The following is a 17,900-nucleotide window of genomic DNA, read 5'->3' as shown; positions in this document are numbered from 1 at the left end:
TGGTTGTTGTTCAATAATAAAATTAATCCTCAAAAATACAACTTGCCTAATAATTCTGCACTCCCTGTATGCCTTAAACCACTTGGGTGTAATGGTAAACCATGCCCAGCGACTACCTCCTCTTGCACACAGCTGCCGCTGTCGCATTGACTGCCACAAACTAAGTCTCCCTGGAACTGCCACAGCCAGGTAGGAGGAAGCCATCTCTAAAGTGCACCACAACGAGACAGAGTTGGGCCAGGTACCACCACCAATTGCCCCATTACATTCATCACGCATTTCCAAACTGTCTGCTCTACAACATTTGCTCATCTGATACTCACCAGGCATGGTGCACTCCAGCACCTCTCCCGCTTACACTCAAAAGGCAGAAGATTCTTCCCCACTTCCATTTATTGGACTTGGACTCACCAGGAAAGAAGCACCCCAACACTTGCCAACCCTATACTCATTAGGAAGAGTGCCCTGCGTCCTCCTTTGTCAACAGAGAAATTCTCCTAACACTCGCCCCACTGCTTGCTAATAGTCACCAGACAAAAAGACCTCCCCTTACCCTGTATACATTAACCCATCAGGGAACTCCCCTCTGCCTCCAGCAGTGTTTGCACTCACGAGAGAGGATGTCCTACCTCTGCCATGCTTACACTTACCAGACTGCACTGGACTGGATTACACTCGCAAGGTTGTCCATCTCATTACACTCACCAGGCAGGGCGAAGTGATGTTCGGCTGCACCGTTAGGCTGATGCTCGGGCAGGACATCTCATTCTCGCAGGGTTCCATGGTGTTCGAGGTGGAGAGCACCCAGACGCAGTAGGACAACCCTGAGCCTGGAACGCTGCTGGCCCTCAGGGAGCCCAGTGCAGATGACGAGATGTTGGTGAGGAGGGAACGACCGTCACATTCCCTGTAACAAGTTCCTTCATTCCTGATGTTTTAGAGAAAGGGAAGCATACCAGAGAAGAGGGTGTTAGAATGAGAGCCGGAGCAGCTCAAAGGAAGGGCAGTGGTCTGGAGTAAGCAGCTTAGGCAAGATCCTCAAGGAGCCAGGTCTGTAAAAGAACAATGCTCAGAAGATGGGCAAAGAGTGCACTGCCAGAGGAGCTTGGAGTGGTCACTGACAGAGCTGGGAGTGCCCCAGAGAAGTGGAAACACCCCAGGGAGCTGTAGGAAGCTGGCTTGTTACACAGTACACCAAACAGAGGTACACTGTGCAAAGAGTCCAGGTATCCCTCACAAGTGGACAGGCCTTGCTCTAGCAATCCCAAGGTGCTCTCCTAGGGGTAGTGTGGTTGAGCAACCTAAGGCTTATCAGAGATGAGTGTTAGGCATTTGCTGCACAAACAAGGTCAATAAATGACACACATGACTCAGTAAGGAGATCCACACCAATTTACAAAAAAAGCAATTATCTTTATATAATTTTAGGCACCAAAGTCATCACGATCAAGTAAGTACGTTTTGAGTTAGAAATTTTTACAGGTTTGAAAAGTCAACACAGTGCAAATTTGTGAGGCAGTATTGTCAACCTATGGAGGAAAAAGTACGCTCTGGACCAGGTTAGGATCTTGCCTCATCGTAGATCTTAAACCTTTTCGTAGGATTTCCCCCAATGCTGACTGAAGGCAAAGATTATATTGAAGCAGCCCTACGGGGCACAGGAGCATGCAAGAAGCTAAGAGACCAGGCAGGCTCAGAACTGTAAACGCTGGGACAGTAGCCCTCGTCTGAAGGATCAGTTGCTCTCTTGCCGTGTGCTTCTCTCCTCACACCCATGCTCCTCTTGCTTGCCCGTGTGCTTCTGTGCTGTTCTCTCCTGCACTTCTCCCCCTCTATGTGCTGCTTTTCCTCCCCCACCCACATCTCCCTTTTATATTCACTGAAAAGACAAAATGATAGAGCCATCAGCAGTGCGTACAGATGGGTTGGCACGCAGCAACCCCCCCCCACTTACGGGCTGCACAATGGTGGTAGGCCGCAGGGTCTGGGGTAGGACCAGACCCTTGTCATTCTTTAAATGTTTTTTTTCTACTGGTATCACAGGGGTGGTATCACGGAGTACAGCTGTACCAGGTGCTGGTACCACAGTAGCGGCAACCCAATAATAATATTATTTTATTTATTTATATTAAGGGAGGGCCCCCCACAAGGCCTTTTGTGCGTGTTTTCAAGATAAGGGGACCGAGTTCTGTAAGTGTGTCTGCAACATTTGTGTCAGTGTTGCAGACAGCCAATCAGATCATTCCTCAGCTCCTTCAGCCAATCATAATGGCCTTTTTTTAACAGACTTTCTGGTACTGCAGGAGTCCCGCAGGACCGACTGCCCAGATATACCACTTTTTCTTAAAAAAAGGGTTAACCCCTTCATGCCCAACCCAAGCCCTCCTTATATGCTAATTTCTCATAAACAGTGACAAATATTTGCACCAAATCACAAATAGCTCACTTTCTCTGTAAAGTTATAGCTTCTTGCCAAATTTGGTGTCATTCTTGTAAGGAAATGGCTCCCTGTTGCAATTACCCCCCCACTTTTTGCCTGATACTGATGCTGACTTGACTGAGAAGTGTGCTGGGACCCTGCTAACCAGGCCCCAGCACCAGAGTTCTTTCACCTAAAATGTACCATTGTCTCCACAATTGGCACAACCCTGGCACCCAGGTAAGTCCCTTGTAACTGGTACCCTTGGTACCAAGGGCCCTGATGCCAGGGAAGGTCTCTAAGGGCTGCAGCATGTCTTATGCCACCCTAGGGACCCCTCACTCAGCACAGACACACTGCTTGCCAGCTTGTGTGTGCTGGTGGGGAGAAAATGACTAAGTCGACATGGCACTCCCCTCAGGGTACCATGTCAACCTCACACTGCCTGTGGCATAGGTAAGTCACCCCTCTAGCAGGCCTTACAGCCCTAAGGCAGGGTGCACTATACCACAGGATGGGCATAGGTGCATGAGCACTATGCCCCTACAGTGTCTAAGCAAAACCTTAGACATTGTAAGTGCAGGGTAGCCATAAGAGTATATGGTCTGGGAGTCTGTCAAAAACGAACTCCACAGCTCCATAATGGCTACACTGAATACTGGAAAGTTTGGTATCAAACTTCTTAGAATAATAAACCCACACTGATGCCAGTGTTGGATTTATTAAAAAATGCACACAGAGGGCATCTTAGAGATGCCCCCTGTATTTTACCCAATTGTTCAGTGCAGGACTGACTGGTCTGTGCCAGCCTGATGCTGAGAGACGAGTTTCTGACCCCATGTGGTGAGGGCCTTCGTGCTCTCTGAGGACAGAAACAAAAGCCTGCTCTGGGTGGAGGTGCTTCACACCTCCCCCCTGCAGGAACTGTAACACCTAGCATTGAGCCTCAAAGGCTCAGGCTTCGTGTTACAATGCCCCAGGGCACTCCAGCTAGTGGAGATGCCCGCCCCCTGGACACAGCCCCCACTTTTAGCAGCAAGTCCAGGAGAGATAATGAGAAAAACAAGGAGTCGTCACTGGCCAGTCAGGACAGCCCCTAAGGTGCCCTGAGCTGAAGTGACTCTGACTTTTAGAAATCCTCCATCTTGCAGATGGAGGATTCCCCCAATAGGGATAGGAATATGCCCCCCTCCCCTCAGGGAGGAGGCACAAAGAGGGTGTAGCCACCCTCAAGGACAGTAGCCACTGGCTACTGCCCTCCCAGACCTAAACACACCCCTAAATTCAGTATTTAGGGGCTCCCCAGAACCTAGGAAACTAGATTCCTGCAATCGAAGAAGAAGAGGACTGCTAAGCTGAAAAACCCTGCAGAGAAGACGGAGACACCAACTGCTTTGGCCCCAGCTCTACCGGCCTGTCTCCCCACTTCTAAAGACACTGCTCCAGCGATGCTTTCCCCAAGGACCAGCGACCTCTCAATCCTCAGAGGACTGCCCTGCTCTAGAAGGACCAAGAACTCCCGAGGACAGCGGCCCTGTTCACCAAAGACTGTAACTTTGAAACAACTTGCGTTTCCCGCCGGAAGCGTGAGTTGACACTCTGCACCCGACACCCCCGGCTCGACTTGTGGAAAACAATCACTTCAGGGAGGACTCCCCGGCGACTGCGAGACCGTGAGTAGCCAGAGTTGCCCCCCGTGAGCCCCCACAGCGACGCCTGCAGAGGGAATCCCGAGGCTCCCCCTGACCGCGACTGCCTGCTCCTCAGATCCCGACGCCTGGTAAAGACTCTGCACCCGCAGCCCCCAGGACCTGAAGGATCCGAACTCCAGTGCAGGAGTGACCCCCAGGAGGCCCTCTCCCTTGCCCAGGTGGTGGCTACCCTGAGGAGCACCCCCCCCTTGCCTGCTTGCATCGCTGAAGAGACCCCTTGGTCTCCCATTGATTTCTATTACAAACCCGACGCGTGTTTGCACACTGCACCCGGCCGCCCCCGCGCTGCTGAGGGTGTATTTTCTGTGTGGACTTGTCCCCCCCCCCGGTGTCCTACAAAACCCCCCTGGTCTGCCTTCCGAAGACGCGGGTACTTACCTGCTGGCAGACTGGAACCAGGGCACCCCCTTCTCCATTGAAGCCTGTGCGTTTTGGGCACCACTTTGACCTCTGCACCTGACCGGCCCTGAGCTGCTGGTGTGGTAACTTTGGGGTTGCTCTGAACCCCCAAGGGTGGGCTACCTTGGACCCAAACTTGAACCCCATAGGTGGTTTACTTACCTGCAAAAACTAACAAACTCTTACTCCTCCTAGGAACTGATGAAAATTGCACTGTGTCTAGTTTTAAAATAGCTATATGTGATTTATGTGAAAAGTATATATGCTATTTTGCTAATTCAAAGTTCCTAAAGTACCTAGCTGCAATACCTTTCATTTGAAGTATTAAATGTAAATCTTGAACCTGTGGTTCTTAAAATAAACTAAGAAAGGAAAATGTCACTTACCCAGTGTACATCTGTTCGTGGCATTAGTCGCTGCAGATTCACATGCTGTGCATAGTCCGCCGCCTGGTTTTGGGTTGGAGTGTTACAAGTTGTTTTTCTTCGAAGAAGTCTTTTCGAGTCACGAGACCGAGGGACTCCTCCTACTTTGGTTCCATTGCGCATGGGCGTCGACTCCATGTTAGATTGTTTTCCCCGCAGAGGGTGAGGTTGGAGTTGTGTATGTTAGTAATAGTGCCCATGCAATGGAATGACTAAGTATGTACAAAATGAATGTTAAAGTAATATATTTACAAATGTACAAATGTTGAAGATTACTTCCAAACGGCTACACGCTCCCGGGGAGGCGGGTGGGCGCATGTGAATCTGCAGCGACTAATGCCACGAACAGATGTACACTGGGTAAGTGACATTTTCCGTTCGGTGGCATGTGTAGCTGCAGATACACATGCTGTGCATAGACTAGTAAGCAGTTATCTCCCCAAAAAGCGGTGGTTCAGCCTGTAGGAGTGGAAGTAGTTTGAAATAAAGTTCTTAGTACAGCTTGACCTACTGTGGCTTGTTGTGCAGATAACACGTCTACACAGTAGTGCTTAGTAAATGTGTGAGGCGTAGACCATGTTGCTGCCTTACATATTTCGTTCATTGGAATATTTCCTAGAAAGGCCATGGTAGCACCTTTCTTTCTGGTTGAGTGTGCCTTTGGTGTAATAGGCAGCTGTCTCTTTGCTTTAAGATAGCAGGTTTGGATGCACCTAACTATCCATCTAGCTATACCTTGTTTTGATATTGGATTTCCTGTATGAGGTTTTTGAAATGCAATAAATAGTTGTTTTGTTTTCCTAATTAGTTTTGTTCTGTCAATGTAGTACATTAGTGCTCTTTTGATGTCTAATGTATGTAGTGCTCTTTCAGCTATTGAGTCTGGCTGTGGAAAGAACACTGGCAATTCTACTATTTGATTTAAGTGGAACGGTGAGATGACCTTTGGTAAGAATTTTGGGTTGGTTCTTAGAACTACCTTATTTTTGTGTATTTGAATAAATGGTTCTTGTATAGTAAATACCTGAATTTCACTCACTCTTCTTAGAGATGTAATGGCAATGAGAAATGCAACTTTCCACGTTAAGTATTGCATTTCACAAGAATGCATGGGTTCGAAAGGTGGACCCATGAGCCTTGTCAAGACAATGTTGAGGTTCCATGAAGGAACAGGTGGTGTCCTTGGTGGTATTATTCTCTTTAGGCCCTCCATAAACGCTTTAATGACCGGTATTCTAAATAGGGAAGTTGAATGAGTAATCTGCAGGTAAGCAGATATTGCTGCGAGATGTATTTTTATGGAATTAAAAGCTAGATTTGTTTTTTGTAGATGTAGTAAATATGCTACTACATCTTTTGGAGATGCATGCAATGGTTGGACTTGATTATTATGGCAGTAACAAACAAATCTTTTCCATTTACTTGCATAGCAGTGTCTAGTGGATGGCCTTCTAGCTTGTTTTATGACCTCCATACATTCTTGTGTGAGGTTCAAGTGTCCAAATTCTAGGATTTCAGGAGCCAAATTGCTAGATTCAGCGATGCAGGGTTTGGATGCCTGATCTGTTGTCTGTGTTGTGTTAACAGATCTGGCCTGTTGGGTAGTTTGACATGAGGTACTACTGACAGTTCTAGTAGTGTGGTATACCAAGGTTGTCTTGCCCATGTTGGTGCTATCAGTATGAGTTTGAGTTTGTTTTGACTCAATCTGTTTACCAGATATGGAAGGAGAGGGAGAGGGGGAAAAGCGTACGCAAATATCCCTGACCAATTCATCCATAGAGCATTGCCTTGGGATTGCCGGTGTGGGTACCTGGATGCGAAGTTTTGGCATTTTGCGTTTTCTTTTGTTGCAAATAGATCTATTTGAGGTGTTCCCCAAATTCGGAAGTAATTGTTCAGGATTTGGGGGTGAATTTCCCATTCGTGGACCTGTTGGTGATCCCGAGAGAGATTGTCTGCTAGCTGGTTCTGGATCCCTGGAATAAATTGTGCTACTAGTCGAATGTGGTTGTGAATTGCCCAATGCCATATTTTTTGTGTTAGGAGACACAACTGTGTCAAGTGTGTCCCCCCCTGTTTGTTTAAATAATACATTGTAGTCATGTTGTCTGTTTTGACAAGAATTTATTTGTGGGATATCATGGGTTGGAATGCTTTCAATGCTAGAAATACTGCTAACAGTTCTAGGTGATTTATATGTAACTTTCTTTGATGTACGTCCCATTGTCCTTGGATGCTGTGTTGATTGAGGTGTGCTCCCCACCCTGTCATGGAAGCATCTGTTGTTATCACGTATTGTGGCACTGGGTCTTGGAAAGGCCGCCCTTTGTTTAAATTTGTACTGTTCCACCATAGAAGCGAGATGTATGTTTGGCGGTCTATCAACACCAGATCTAGAAGTTGACCCTGTGCATGTGACCATTGTGATGCTAGGCACTGTTGTAAGGGCCGCATGTGCAATCTTGCGTTTGGGACAATGGCTATGCATGAGGACATCATGCCTAGGAGTTTTAATACCATTTTTGCATGTATCTTTTGATTTGGATACATGGCTTGTATCACCTTGTGAAAATGTTGAACCATTTGTGGACTTGGAGTGGCTATCCCTTTTGTTGTGTTGATTGTCGCTCCTAAGTATTGCTGTGTTTGACACGGCACAAGGTGTGACTTTGCATAGTTGATGGAGAAACCCAGCTTGTAAAGGGTTTGTATAACATAATCTTTGTGGTGTGAACACTTTGTTAGCGAGTTGGTCTTGATTAGCCAATCGTCTAGGTACGGGAACACATGTATTTGCTGCCTTCTGATGTGTGCAGCTACTACTGCTAGACACTTTGTAAATACTCTTGGCGCTGTTGTTATTCCGAATGGCAACACTTTGAATTGGTAGTGTATTCCTTTGAATACGAACCTTAGGTATTTCCTGTGCGAGGGATGTATCGGTATATGGAAATACGCATCCTTTAGATCTAATGTTGTCATGTAGTCTTGCTGTTTCAGCAGTGGGATTACGTCTTGTAATGTCACCATGTGAAAGTGGTTTGATTTGATGTATGTGTTTAGTGTTCTGAGATCTAATATTGGTCTTAGAGTTTTGTCTTTTTTGGGTATTAGAAAGTACAGTGAGTAAACTCCTGTGTTCTTTTGTGGACCTGGTACTAATTCTATTGCGTCTTTTTGCAGTAATGCCTGAACTTCTAGTCCTAGAAGGTCTAAATGCTGCTTTGACATATTGTGTGTTTTCGGTGGGACGTTTGGAGGGAGTTGGAGAAATTCTATGCAATAACCATGTTGGATAATTGCTAAGACCCAAGTGTCTGTTGTTATTTCCTCCCAAGATTTGTAGAACTGGCTTAGTCTTCCCCCCACTGGTGTTGTGTGAAGGGGTTGAGTGACCTGTGAGTCACTGCTTGTTTTGAGGGGTTTTCGGACCTTGAAATTTTCCCCGGTTTCTTAGGAATTGGCCCCCTCTGTATTGGCCTCGAAAGCCTCCCCTTTGGTATTGTCCCTGGTAGGTAGGCAGTGTTGTTTGTGAGGTGCTGGCTTGTGTGGCTTGACCTCGAAACCCTCCTCTGAAAGTGGTTTTACGAAATGTGCCAAATGTGCCTCTGCCCTGCGGGGAATAGAGTGCGCCCATGGCTTTAGCTGTATCAGTGTCTTTCTTTAATTTTTCAATTGCAGTGTCCACTTCTGGGCCAAACAATTGTTGTTCATTGAACGGCATATTAAGCACTGCCTGTTGTATCTCAGGTTTGAAGCCAGATGTGCGCAGCCATGCGTGCCTCCTTATTGTTACAGCAGTATTTATTGTTCTTGCAGCTGTATCTGCTGCATCCATAGAAGAACGGATTTGGTTGTTGGAAATGTTCTGTCCCTCTTCAACCACTTGTTGTGCCCGTTTTTGGAATTCTTTTGGGAGGTGTTCGATGAGATGCTGCATCTCGTCCCAATGGGCTCTGTCATATCGCGCTAGGAGTGCCTGCGAGTTGGCGATGCGCCACTGATTTGCAGCTTGTACTGCAACCCTTTTCCCGGCTGCATCAAACTTTCGGCTCTCCTTGTCTGGAGGTGGTGCGTCGCCTGATGCGTGCGAGTTGGCTCTTTTACGAGCTGCTCCTACGACAACTGAATCTGGTGTCAGTTGTGATGTAATAAAAGCAGGGTCTGTGGGTGGTGCCTTGTATTTCTTCTCCACCCTTGGGGTTATTGCTCTGCTTTTAACTGGCTCCTTAAAGATTTGTTTAGCGTGCCTTAGCATTCCAGGGAGCATAGGAAGGCTTTGATAATTGCTATGGGTGGAGGACAGGGTGTTAAAAAGGAAGTCATCCTCGATAGGCTCTGAATGTAGCGATACGTTATGAAACTCTGCTGCCCTAGCCACTACCTGAGCATACGCTGTACTGTCCTCAGGTGGGGAGGGCTTAGTGGGGTACGACTCAGGGCTATTGTCCGATACTGGGGCGTCATAGAGATCCCATGCGTCCTGGTCATCTTGGCTCATGGTGGTATGAGCTGGTGATTGTGACGGAGTCTGTGCCGGTGATATAGGAGGTGCCGGTGGTGGAGAGGGTGGTGGAGTTACCTTCTTCACCAATTTTGCTTGTGGTGTTGTTTCTTGTTGTTGGAAATCTAGTTTCCTTTTTCTTCTGATTGGGGGAAGGGTGCTGATCTTCCCTGTACCACTTTGTATAAAGATCCGCTTTTGCGTGTGATCTATAGTCGTTTGTAATTCCTCCTCAAACCTGTGTTTTTGAAGTTGGGAGGACAGTGATTGTTCCTCTGAGTAGGAACTGGCTTTCGGTTCGGTTGCTGGGCGTTTTGGCACCGAAACCGTGCCTTTTGTTATTTTCGGCTCCGACGAGATTTTCCTCTTTTTCGGCGTCGTACCCTCACGGTGTCGACCATCTTCGGTGCCGCTATCTCTGCGCCGAGCAGCTTCGGTGCCGCTGTCTCTGTGTCGAGCAGCTTCGGTGCCGCTGTCTCGGTGTCGACCCTTTTCCGCGGCACCTTCTCTGTCCCGAGATTGCTGCGTGCCTGTGTCTCGACCTGAGTCGGACGATCTCGGCACCGTCTCGCCCTTCTTCGGTGCCGATGGACGGTCACCTACTTTATGGGTTGAGCCATGGCCTGTCGGCAGTGGCGTCCCCTGGGTTTTGTCTGTTTTCCCCTGTGATGTTTGTTTCGACGTCTTACTCACGGTTTCTTCGACGTCGAATTCTTCCGAATCTGATTCGTGGATGGAGAATGCTTCTTCTTCTCCCTCTTCCTCGAACCTTTGTTGTCCTGTCGGCGTGGACGCCATCTGTAACCTTCTGGCTCTTCGGTCTCGGAGCGTTTTTCTCGACCGAAACGCTCGACAGGCTTCACACGTCTCTTCTTTGTGCTCGGGTGACAGGCACAAGTTACAGACCAAATGTTGGTCTGTATAGGGATATTTACTTTGGCATTTAGGACAGAATCGGAACGGGGTCCGTTCCATCAGTCTTGATGTTGCACGCGGTCGGGCCGACCAGGCCCCGACGGGGGATCGAAATTACCCCGAAGGGCTACCGGAGCTCTTCTGGATTCGGTGTCGACTCTAATCTAACCCGATACTGAACGAAACAATACCGACGAATTTTCCGTTGATTCTGACTAACTTTCCGACCCGAAACACGGAGCGAAAAGGAACACGTCCGAACCCGATGGCGGAAAAAAAACAATCTAACATGGAGTCGACGCCCATGCGCAATGGAACCAAAGTAGGAGGAGTCCCTCGGTCTCGCGACCCAACACCAGACAGCGGACTATGCACAGCATGTGTATCTGCAGCTACACATGCCACCGAACATATATTTTTCTATACAAAAACCTATTGGCCTGGAATTGTCTTTGAGTGTGTTCCGTGTGTTCCTCATGTATTTCTTGTGTATGAACAACAAATGCTTAACACTACTCCTTTGATAAGCCTACTGCTCGACCACACTACCACAAAATAGAGCATTAGCATTATCTCTTTTTGCCACTATCTTACCTCTAAGGGGAACCCTTGGACTCTGTGCATACTATTCCTTACTTTGAAATAGTGCATACAGAGCCAACTTCCTACATTGGTGGATCAGCGGTGGGGTACAAGACTTTGCATTTGCTGGACTACTCAGCCTATACCTGATCACACGACGAATTCCAAAAATTGTCATTAGAAACTGATTTTTGAAATTTGAGCTATTTTTCAAAAAATGTAAAAGTCCTGCTAGGGCCTTGTGTTAGTCCCTGTTAGCATTTCTTTTAGAGTTTTAAATGTTTTGTAAAAGTTTGAATTAAGTTCTAGAGATAGTTTTAGATTCTTAAAAAGTATTTCAACTTTTAGAAACATAATGTCTCCTGCAGAAGAGACAGTGGGGGAGCTCAACCTCACACCTTACCTGCGTCTTAGGATGTCAGAGTTAAGGACTCTCTGCAGAATCAAAAAAATAAAAACTGGATCAAACCCTGCCAAAGAACAGCTCCAGGAGCTCTTGGCAGAGTTTGCTAAAAACAACCCCTCTGATGATGCCCTCACAGAGGGGGAAGCTAGTAATGTGGAGGATAATTTCCCCCCTCCAGTCCTAGTTAGGGAGAACTGGGTCCCTCAAACCCTGACTCCAAATGTGATAGTCAGAGATGCTGCTTCTCTCACAGGAAAGTCCAGCACCTCTGGAATCACTGAGGACAGCCTCAGTGAAGATGACCTACTGTTAGCCAGGATGGTCAAAAGATTGGCTTTAGAGAGACAGCTCGTAGCCATAGAAAGGGAAAGACAAGAGATGGGTTTTGGTCCCATCAACGGTGGCAGCAACACAAATAGGGTCAGATATTCTACTGACATGTTGAAAATCCCAAAAGGGATTGTAACTAAATATGAAGATGGTGATGACATCACCAAATGGTTCACAGCTTTTGAGAGGGCTTGTGCAACCAGAAAAGTAAACAGATCTCACTGGGGTGCTCTCCTTTGGGAAATGTTCACTAGAAAGTGTAGGGCTAGTGTAGGAAGTTGGCTCTGTATGCACTATTTCAAAGTAAGGAATAGCATGCACAGAGTCCAAGGGTTACCCTTAGAGGTAAGATAGTGGCAAAAAGAGATAATACTAATGCTCCATTTTGTGGTAGTGTGGTCTAGCAGTAGGCTTATCCAAGGAGTAGTGTTAAGCATTTGTTGTACATACACACAGGCAACAAATGAGGAACACACACTCAGAGACAAATCCAGCCAATAGGTTTTGTTATAGAAAAATATATTTTCTTAGTTTATTTTAAGAACCACAGGTTCAAATTCTACATGTAATATCTCATTTGAAAGGTATTGCAGGTAAGTACTTTAGGAACTTTGAATAGTTACAGTAGCATATATACTTTTCACATAAAACACAAATAGCTGTTTTAAAAGTGGACACAGTGCAATTTTCACAGTTCCTGGGGGAGGTAAAGTAATGTTAGTTTTTGCAGGTAAGTAAACCACCTACAGGGTTCAGATTGGGGTCCAAGGTAGCCCACCGTTGGGGGTTCAGAGCAACCCCAAAGCCACCACACCAGCAGCTCAGGGCCGGTCAGGTGCAGAGTTCAAATTGGTGCCCAAAACACATAGGCTTCAATGGAGAGAAGGGGGTGCCCCGGTTCCAGTCTGCCAGCAGGTAAGTACCCGCGTCTTCGGAGGGCAGACCAGGGGGGTTTTGTAGGGCACCGGGGAGGACACAAGTCCACACAAAAAGTACACCCTCAGCAGCGCGGGGCGGCCGGGTGCAGTGTGCAAACAAGCGTCGGGTTTCCAATGGGAGTCAATGGGAGACCAAGGGGTCTCTTCAGCGGTGCAAGCAGGCAAGGGGGGGGCTCCTCGGGGTAGCCACCACCTGGGCACGGGAGAGGGCCTCCTGGGGGTCACTCCTGCACAGGAGTTCCGATCCTTCAGGTGCTGGGGGCTGCGGGTGCAGGGTCTTTTCCAGCCGTCGGGATTTTAGAGTCAGGCAGTCGCGGTCAGGGGGAGCCTCGGGATTCCCTCTGCAGGCGTCGCTGTGGGGGCTCAGGGGGGACAACTTTGGTTACTCACGGTCTCGGAGTCGCCGGAGGGTCCTCCCTGAGGTGTTGGTTCTCCACCAGTCGAGTCGGGGTCGCCGGGTGCAGTGTTGCAAGTCTCACGCTTCTTGCGGGGAGTTGCAGGGGTCTTTAAATCTGCTCCTTTGAAACAAAGTTGCAGTTCTTTTGGAGCAGTGCCGCTGTCCTCTGGAGTTTCTTGTCTTTCTTGAAGCAGGGCAGTCCTCTAAGGATTCAGAGGTCGCTGGTCCTTTGGAAAGCGTCGCTGGAGCAGGTTTCTTTGGAAGGCAGGAGACAGGCCGGTAAGACTGGGGCCAAAGCAGTTGGTGTCTTCTGTTCTTCTTCTGCAGGGGTTTTTCAGCTCAGCAGTCCTCTTCTTCTTGTAGTTTCAGGAATCTGAATTCTTAGGTTCAGGGGAGCCCTTAAATACTAAATTTAAGGGTGTGTTTAGGTCTGGGGGGTTAGTAGCCAATGGCTACTAGCCCTGAGGGTGAGTACACCCTTTTTGTGCCTACTTCCTGAGGGGAGGGGGACACATCCCTATCCCTATTGGGGGAATCCTCCAAAATCAAGATGGAGGATTTCTAAAAGTCAGAGTCACCTCAGCTCAGGACACCTTAGGGGCTGTCCTGACTGGACAGTGACTCCTCCTTGTTTTTCTCATTATCTCTCCTGGACTTGCCGCCAAAAGTGGGGGCTGTGTCCAGGGGGCGGGCATCTCCACTAGCTGGAGTGCCCTGGGGCATTGTAACACGAAGCTTGAGCCTTTGAAGCTCACTGCTAGGTGTTACAGTTCCTGCAGGGGGGAGGTGTGAAGCCCCTCCACCCAGAGCAGGCTTTGTTTCTGTCCTCAGAGAGCACAAAGGCTCTCACCGCATGGGGTCAGAAACTCGTCTCTCAGCAGCAGGCTGGCACAGACCAGTCAGTCCTGCACTGAACAATTGGGTAAAATACAGGGGGTATCTCTAAGATGCCCTCTGTGTGCATTTTGTAATAAATCCAACACTGGCATCAGTGTGGGTTTATTACTCTGAGAAGTTTGATACTAAACTTCCCAGTATTCAGTGTAGCCATTATGGAGCTGTGGAGTTCGTTTTTGACAAACTCCCAGACCATATACTCTTATGTCTACCCTGCACTTACAATGTCTAAGGTTTTGCTTAGACACTGTAGGGGCACAGTGCTCATGCACTGATGCCCTCACCTATGGTATAGTGCACCCTGCCTTAGGGCTGTAAGGCCTGCTAGAGGGGTGACTTATCTATACTGCATAGGCAGTGTGAGGTTGGCATGGCACCGTGAGGGGAGTGCCATGTCGACTGTAAAGAAATGGCTCCTTGTTGCAGTTACCCCCCACTTTTTTGCCTGATACTGATGCTGACTTGACTGAGAAGTGTGCTGGGACCCTGCTAACCAGGCCCCAGCACCAGTGTTCTTTCACCTAAAATGTACTATTGTTTCCACAATTGGCACAACCCTGGCACCTAGGTAAGTCCCTTGTAACTGGTACCCCTGGTACCAAGGGCCCTGATGCCAGGGAAGGTCTCTAAGGGCTGCAGCATGTCTTATGCCACCCTAGGGACCCCTCACTCAGCACAGACACACTGCTTGCCAGCTTGTGTGTGCTGATGGGGAGAAAATGACTAAGTCGACATAGCACTCCCCTCAGGGTGCCATGCCAACCTCCCACTGCCTGTGGCATAGGTAAGTCACCCCTCTAGTAGGCCTTACAGCCCTAAGGCAGGGTGCACTATACCACAGGTGAGGGCATATGTGCATGAGCACTATGCCCCTACAGTGTCTAAGCAAAACCTTAGACATTGTAAGTGCAGGGTAGCCATAAGAGTATATGAGCTGGGAGTCTGTCAAAAACGAACTCCACAGCTCCATAATGGCTACACTGAATACTGGGAAGTTTAGTATCAAACTTCTCAGAATAATAAACCCACACTGATGCCAGTGTTGGATTTATTAAAAAATGCACACAGAGGGCATCTTAGAGATACCCCCTGTATTTTACCCAATTGTTCAGTGCAGGACTGACTGGTCTGTGCCAGCCTGCTGCTGAGAGACGAGTGTCTGACCTCATGCGGTGAGAGCCTTTGTGCTCTCTGAGGACAGAAACAAAGCCTGCTCTGGGTGGAGGTGCTTCACACCTCCCCCCTGCAGGAACTGTAACACCTAGCAGTGAGCTTCAAAGGCTCAAGCTTCGTGTTACAATGCCCCAGGGCACTCCAGCTAAGTGGAGATGCCCGCCTCCTGGACCCAGCCCCCACTTTTGGCGGCAAGTCCAGGAGAGATAATGAGAAAAACAAGGAGGAGTCACTGGCCAGTCAGGACAGCCCCTAAGGTGTCCTGAGCGGAGGTGACTCTGACTTTTAGAAATCCTCCATCTTGCAGATGGAGGATTCCCCCAATAGGATTAGGGATGTGACCCCCTCCCCTTGGGAGGAGGCACAAAGAGGGTGTACCCACCCTCAGGGCTAGTAGCCATTGGCTACTAACCCCCCAGACCTAAACACGCCCTTAAATTTAGTATTTAAGGGCTCTCCCTGAACCTAGAAACTAGATTCCTGCAACAACAAGAAGAAGGACTGCCTAGCTGAAAACCCCTGCAGAGGAAGACCAGAAGACAACAACTGCCTTGGCTCCAGAAACTCACCGGCCTGTCTCCTGCCTTCCAAAGAACTCTGCTCCAGCGACGCCTTCCAAAGGGACCAGCGACCTCTGAATCCTCTGAGGACTGCCCTGCTTCGACGACGACAAGAAACTCCCGAGGACAGCGGACCTGCTCCAAAAAGACTGCAACTTTATCCAAAGGAGCAGCTTTAAAGAACCCTGCAATCTCCCCGCAAGAAGCGTGAGACTTGCAACACTGCACCCGGCGACCCCGACTCGGCTGGTGGAGAACCAACACCTCAGGGAGGACCCCCGGACTACTCTACGACTGTGAGTACCAAAACCTGTCCCCCCTGAGCCCCCACAGCACCGCCTGCAGAGGGAATCCCGAGGCTTCCCCTGACCGCGACTCTCTGAAACCTAAGTCCCGACGCCTGGAAAAGACCCTGCACCCGCAGCCCCCAGGACCTGAAGGACCGGACTTTCACTGCAGAAGTGACCCCCAGGAGTCCCTCTCCCTTGCCCAAGTGGAGGTTTCCCCGAGGAAGCCCCCCCTTGCCTGCCTGCAGCGCTGAAGAGATCCCTTGATCTCTCATTGACTTCCATTGCGAACCCGACGCTTGTTCTAACACTGCACCCGGCCGCCCCCGCGCCGCTGAGGGTGAAATTTCTGTGTGGGCTTGTGTCCCCCCCGGTGCCCTACAAAACCCCCCTGGTCTGCCCTCCGAAGACGCGGGTACTTACCTGCTGGCAGACTGGAACCGGGGCACCCCCTTCTCTCCATTGAAGCCTATGCGTTTTGGGCACCACTTTGAACTCTGCACCTGACCGGCCCTGAGCTGCTGGTGTGGTAACTTTGGGGTTGCTCTGAACCCCCAAAGGTGGGCTACCTTGGACCAAGAACTGAACCCTGTAAGTGTCTTACTTACCTGGTAAAACTAACAAAAACTTACCTCCCCCAGGAACTGTGAAAATTGCACTAAGTGTCCACTTTTAAAATAGCTATTTGTGAATAACTTGAAAAGTATACATGCAATTGAAATGATTCAAAGTTCCTAAAGTACTTACCTGCAATACCTTTCAAACAAGATATTACATGTTAAATTTGAACCTGTGGTTCTTAAAATAAACTAAGAAAATATATTTTTCTATAACAAAACCTATTGGCTGGATTTGTCTCTGAGTGTGTGTACCTCATTTATTGTCTATGTGTATGTACAACAAATGCTTAACACTACTCCTTGGATAAGCCTACTGCTCGACCACACTACCACAAAATAGAGCATTAGTATTATCTATTTTTACCACTATTTTACCTCTAAGGGGAACCCTTGGACTCTGTGCATGCTATTCCTTACTTTGAAATAGCACATACAGAGCCAACTTCCTACATCGACTTACTCGTTTTGTTCTCACCAGCACACACAAGCTGGCAAGCAGTGTGTCTGTGCTGAGTGAGGGGTCCTCAGGGTGGCATAAGACATGATGCAGCCCTTAGAGACCTTCCCTGGCATCAGGGCCCTTGGTACCAGGGGTACCAGTTACAAGGGACTTACCTGGATGCCAGGGTGTGCCAATTGTGTAAACCAAAAGTACAGGGTAGGGAAAGAACACTGGTGCTGGGGCCTGGTTAGCAGGCCTCAGCACACTTTCAACTCAAAACATAGCATCAGCAAAGGCAAAAAGTCAGGGGGTAACCATGCCAAGGAGGCATTTCCTTACACAGTCGTTTTATTAAACAAATCTTTAAAACTTACACTGCCTTTATTGTCATTTATATGTGAGACTGTACTGTGTATGAGAGAACCGGTTGTGACCTGAGTGACCACGACTTCCCTGAGAAGTACTGATATGTCATGCGCTCGGCTGCCCAATTGTCTCTATAATTGGGGGGAGATGAGGCACTGCTAGTTAGCCGGAGCAAAGCCCAGATTTGGAGTGGCAAGTGTCATCCACCGTGGGTCAGACTCAGTCCCCCCACATCGTGGACAATCTTGCTGCTCAAAATCCAGTAGTCTCATTAAGATAATGAGAGCCTACGCGACAGTAGGGCCAGGCAAGGCGTGGACCAGGCCGCCAACAAGGGTCTCAGTCAAAGCTTTATTAAATGGTAATGGGGGGGGGGGGGTAAGAGGGCCCAGGCTTCAAGATTTTGGTTAGAAGGTTGACCTAAATCGAACATCAATGTAATGATGGGGGAGTGGAGAATCAAATGCTATGCCTCCTCCTCAATGTGCCCATTGTAGGCAATATACTAATGCCCTGGAAGTAAGC

General features: G+C 48.5%; 1 protein-coding gene across 1 annotated transcript in view; it reads right to left on the bottom strand.

The window, feature by feature from the left end:
• Positions 1–17,900, bottom strand: part of MEGF8 (multiple EGF like domains 8) — a 338,669-nt gene that overhangs the window by 172,492 nt on the left and 148,277 nt on the right. Inside the window, exon 24 of the mRNA XM_069201403.1 lies at positions 706–928. Within this exon, the coding sequence (XP_069057504.1) occupies positions 706–928 (223 nt within the window). The remainder of the gene's footprint in view (positions 1–705; positions 929–17,900) is intronic.

The sequence above is a fragment of the Pleurodeles waltl genome, chromosome 7 (genome assembly GCF_031143425.1).
Source record: "Pleurodeles waltl isolate 20211129_DDA chromosome 7, aPleWal1.hap1.20221129, whole genome shotgun sequence".
NCBI classification, from domain to species: domain Eukaryota; kingdom Metazoa; phylum Chordata; class Amphibia; order Caudata; family Salamandridae; genus Pleurodeles; species Pleurodeles waltl.
The sequence above is the reverse complement of the archived record's forward strand: the minus strand, read 5'-3'. Positions and strand labels throughout refer to the sequence as shown.